At 39.9% G+C, this 5,477-nt stretch overlaps 1 protein-coding gene across 1 annotated transcript; it reads left to right on the forward strand.

Annotated features, from left to right (window-relative positions):
* Positions 1–291: 291 nt before the first annotated feature.
* LOC102501760 (olfactory receptor 148-like) lies at positions 292–1,216 on the forward strand. The gene is given in 2 exon segments (XM_014592087.1): positions 292–836; positions 838–1,216. Coding segments are annotated over 2 exon segments (924 nt in total).
* The last annotated feature ends 4,261 nt before the right edge of the window (positions 1,217–5,477 follow it).

The following is a 5,477-nucleotide window of genomic DNA, read 5'->3' on the forward strand; positions in this document are numbered from 1 at the left end:
CAGTATTAAAATCTATGTTTTCTGAACCCATCCAATAATTTACCATGTTACTATTTCATTTTGCTTTGTATTTCTTTTCAAGAAAGGAAATATCTTGAGATACAAAGATTTACATATGTTTTACAACCCTAATTGTCTTTAATGAATTTCTAATTATTAATTTTACCATCATCTTTATGTTTAAACAAAGATTGATGATGATGAATAGATTCATATTATATCTATTGCAATCAGCCTCTGAATTCCCATTTAAATGTCTGCTGTGAAAACCCAGACCATCTCTCCAAGAACATGAGGAACCACACACAGCTGACTGAGTTCATTCTCCTGGGAATACCTGAGACAGAGGGACTGGAGACTGTGCTCTTTGTCATCTTCTCCTTCATCTACCTCTTCACCCTGCTTGGAAATTTGCTCATCCTAATAGCAATCGTTTCTTCCTCTACTCTTCACACCCCCATGTACTTCTTCTTGGGGCTCCTATCTATTTTTGACATGGTGTTCCCATCTGTCACCTGTCCCAAGATGCTATTCTATCTCTCCGGTCAGAGCCGAGCCATCTCCTACAAAGGCTGTGCTGCACAGCTTTTCTTCTATCACTTCCTGGGTTCTAGCGAAGGTTGTCTCTACTCTGTGATGGCTTATGATCGATTTGTGGCCATTTGTCACCCTCTGAGATATACACTCATCATGAAACCTGGAGTCTGTGTTGGTTTGGTCATGGCAGCCTGTTTGGTGGGTTGTCTTCAGGCCACCACTCTGACCACCTTTCCCTTTCAGTTAACCTACTGTGGCCCCAACCAGGTCGACCACTTCTACTGTGACATTCTTGCTGTCTTTGGCTTGTACTGACAGCTACCTTGCCCAGAGAGTGGGTTCCATCAATGTGGGCTTTCTGGCTTTAGTTCTTTTGTTCAGTGTTTGTGTCTCCTACACCCGCATTGGGATTGCTATTTTGAGAATCCGTTCTACAGAGGGCAGAAAGAAAGCTTTCTCCACCTGCAGTGCCCACCTCACTGCCATCCTCTGTGCCTATGGACCTGTGATCATCATCTATATGCAACCCACACCCAATCCCCTGCTTGGGTCCATAGTGCAAATACTAAATAATATTGTCTCCCCCATGCTTAACTCATTAATCTATTCCTTACGGAACAAGGAAGTGAAAAGATCCCTGAAAAGAGTGCTCCAAAATGTACTTTCAATTCAGGAATAAATTATGAATTTTATAAGAGAGCTTAGAACTTTATATGTCCAAACATCATCCTCATATTAACTACCTTCAAATAAATAAACATGTAATGGAAATACTCCCTTTAAAACCATCATAATTTGTTCACCTAATAAGATTTTCTGTGCATATTTGCCTCTATAATACCTGAGAACCTAAACATGACATATAAATAATATCTATTTATTAATTCTGGGTAAAGAAACTAGTGAGTATAGCTAGCAACTAGAGACAGATTTCTTAGGCTTATAATAGGGAGGCTATTTTGCTTGGTCGAAAATAAGAGGATCTGTGGCAGCCCAAGAAGCGCTCTCCAATAGGCCCCCTCTAGGTCAGACAAAATTCCATTTCATTGTTCTTTGCTCCACTTATAATGTATTTCTCTATCCACTTGTAAGCATTTCAGTTCCTCCATTATGCTAAAAAAACTATTGACTATATTTATATGGAGTGATTTGTCTTCTGGACATTTGTGAGCAGTTCATGTAAATAATTTTATATAAGCTTTACGTCACCCCCAGATAGTTTACATTTTGTCAAAGAACTTTGAGGCTTAGAGACTTCAAGCATTAATAGATCTGAGGTTGCACATTAAGCAGCAAACCAGGCCTCAAACTCAGATCCAGTTTATAACAAAGCGCCTGCCCTTAGTCTCTCCACCACTTGGCAGATCTAAATGAAATGCTTGGCAATTTAGTCATCCAAATTGCTTCCTTACAGAGCTCATTACACAACAAAGACATTCAGCAAATAACTAGTAAAATGGGAACTGACATAGATCCAATTTATGTATTGATTGTTCCTTAATTTCTATGTATTCAGGATCATAGTCCCCCTCTGTAGATGATGAAACTGAGACATGACAGTAAGTATCTTGCCCTGTATGTCACATCAGGATATGGTCAAGGCATGTCTAGACCTAAGCACTCCGGACTCTACTGTGCCATGGATTTTCTACTGCACCATGCCATCAATATCCCAACTTATGCCTCATTGTACAAGCAGCACATACTGGTGCCAAAACTGAGGATCAATTCCCAGAGCTCCTAGATCTCATACTCATGGGGTTCCCTAATCTCTGGTGTGCTTGCTGTTTGTTTGAGTGAATCAAAGTGTTTATAGCCCCACGGCCTTCTTGCTATGAGGTCTGAGTGGGTGCTTCCCTTCAGTTCCATGGAGATTCTCATATGGCCTTACAGTAAAATCAGACATTGGGGGTCTCGTACCTTCCCTGCACGCTTGATCTGGTGGCAGATTAATAGCCAATTACCAGAGCCAAGAGATTCCTTAAAGTTCCTCCAGGAACGTGGCCAGGCAGACACCCTACTGCTTTTCTCCCTGGAGAGATTTCCCTTTGTGTTTGCCTGAGTTCATCACGCTGTGAAGTTAACATAGCAAGTTCCATCGCTACATCAAGTGATATCTAATTGACTGGGCATCTTCTCTTTCCCAGGTGACTTGACTCCAGATTCCTGCATTCTATCACTACTTTTGCTTTCACGCCACCTGAGCTTGAAGTTCTTAGGAGAATTCTTTAAAAAGGAGATACATGCTCCCTGGGCTTGGAGTGACAAGGAATTAATTTAAGATTAGAATACTTTGCCTCCCACAAGGCTGTAATTGTTCTCAGCCATTGCTTATTTCAATTTACTTCTAGAGAAGTTCACCAGAAAGGTTACTGTAGAGCAGACTTTGCCAGAGAGCTGGTAAGACTTCTCATAGTTGTTTTGTATCAGTTGCCTTTCAGCTGCCTATTTGAAGGCAGAGATTTGGGAAAGTTATATGTAGTTTTCAGTCCATCCCTAAACTGGGAGTTCATACTCTATTTGAAATAGCCTTGAGGTAGCTTTGTTGGCATTTGATCCCAAAGGTTAATAATAAAACATATATTTTTTAAACTGGCAAAGAAACAGGTGGTTAGCATATAAAACACCGGCATATTGAGACCCATGCTTGTGTATGGGGTTATAAGGTGCACCTTATCTCTGTGGAGATCCCAGGATCTCAATATGGGGAATCGGCTTTCTCCCAAGAGAACAGCTCATAGAAATGAACTTTGTTTTTTGCTAGCATGAGCAGAGCATTTTGTTTCCTCTAGAACTATATCTAAAATGTTACAAGAAATTGACTTATCATGCCTTTGGTATCATGTAAAGGGATCCCTTCAAATTGAACATTGGAGGAAAATTTGTATTTGCTTGCATAAAGATCCTCATGCTCCTATTGAAACCCTCCATGTCTGGCATTTATGTCATAATGCTATATTTTTGTTTGGAACTCCTACATTAATGTCAGAAAGAAAACTGTCCCAAGAAAGGGAAGGGTTAACTCCCAGTCCCTCCACTCCTTCTTGTTCACCAGCTTTCACACCTCCTACTAACTCTCTTTGGCACCTTCTACTCCTCATCCTCCATTTAAGGCCATAAAGAACATTAAACCTAAGAGATATAATCAAGGATTGTAAGGGAAAACTAAGGAAGCCTTTCTCCAAATGTAAATGCTATGATAAAGGCTTGCACTGGACTAACCAGTGCAATTCTTCCACTGATGTGTCCGGGAAACCCAATACCAGGCACACCTCCAGCTTAAGACCCAAAGAAGTCTCATTCTTGTCCCAGTACAACCAAGTAACAAATGAGAGCTCCAAACAAACAACTGGCCCAGAAATTTATGACTACATTCATGCTATGGCTGGACGTGCTGGCATTGATTTGATTGCTCAAGAGGATGTTTCTTTAAGTTTGTCAGGAAAGGGCTTCCTAGTAGTTAGTCAGCTATCAGGACCTCTAAAAGACAGGCATGCTTAAAAACACAATACAGCCTGTGGTGGCCTTAATAAACCTAATGCTCTCCATATTTTTAAAACAAAAAATGGGGAATCTAGCCCCCCCCGTCATGCTGCCAAATTGCTTTCTTTAACCATATTTAAGTTGAATCATCTAAATCTGACTTTTGACTCAAAATTACATCAATGGAGTACTACTTAACAATACAAAAACATCCCCAAGTAAGTCTTTTTTAAAATTCCACCAGATCCATCCTGGCAAGGTCCAGCTCCTCTAATAACCTGGGGAAGGGGGTTTCTCTCTGTGCTTACTCCTACAGGTCCAGTTTGGGCACTCTCTCAGTACGTATGCCCTGCACACTATGAGCTGGCATCAGATGCTCAGAGTAAGAGAGAGAAGCTGACTAAAGCTAACATCAGAACTTGGAAACATCAAGGCATGCCCCAAAAACGCTGACAGAGATGATAAAGGGACTAAACCTTCAAAATCTGGTTCTTGCCATGTGTGCAAAACTTACTGTAAACTCTATGATACTTTGTTGTATCCTGCTATACCTGTTCCTATCCCTTCCACCATCTACTGCTTTAAACAATTATTCTTTGGAGCTATATTTTTATTAATTGTTCTATTAACCACTTGTTGCTGTATTCACGTGGTGTCCTTATGTGTCTCATCATGTCAGCCCCTTCCTTCTAGACAGGAGAGGGTCACATTGGCTTTTTTTTTTTTTAGAAGTTCATTCCCACTTTTCTTTGCAGATGACCACTCTCATCATAATCTTCTTTATATTATTGGATTACATAGAATTTTACAGTGTATTACATTGTTTTTTCAAAAGGGAATGCCATACATGTCAGTCAGTACAGAGACATTAATCTCCCCGCTTCAACATTCAATATCTTTTCTATGTTTTCCCCAATCATTATTATTATTGTTGAATTATTTTTTAAAACAGTCAATCACTATTTCTCATTTTGCTTGTAAAAATACTTTGCCCATCATGAATACTTCTCAGACCAATCCAGTTGAGGATGCTATACATGTCACCATCAACAGTTAATAAGTCATATCTGTTTCTCACTAACATCCTGCCTCTCTATGGTTCACTTGCTATCTTTCTCTATCCTCTTCTCTTCACGTTGCCCATTCCACACTGTCCTATTCTCATTAAGTACCTTCACTGCTTTTATGTCCTCCAATTTTTTGCTCTCTATCATAGAGTGCAGATAGTCTGTATATATCGAGTGGATACACAGAATATCTTTCTGGCTTACTTCACTCAGCAACAGATCCTCCATATCTGACCACTTTCTATCAAATTCCAGGGTCTTGTTATTTTTTATGGCTGACTAGTATTCCATAGAGTATATCTACCAAACTTTACCAAACCATTCAACAGTTTGTGGACATTTAGGTTGGTTCCATGTCTTGGCAATTGTGAATAATGCTGCAATAAACAT

This window comes from Tupaia chinensis, unplaced genomic scaffold (assembly GCF_000334495.1).
Source record: "Tupaia chinensis unplaced genomic scaffold, TupChi_1.0 Scaffold000651_1, whole genome shotgun sequence".
In the NCBI taxonomy this organism is placed as follows: domain Eukaryota; kingdom Metazoa; phylum Chordata; class Mammalia; order Scandentia; family Tupaiidae; genus Tupaia; species Tupaia belangeri.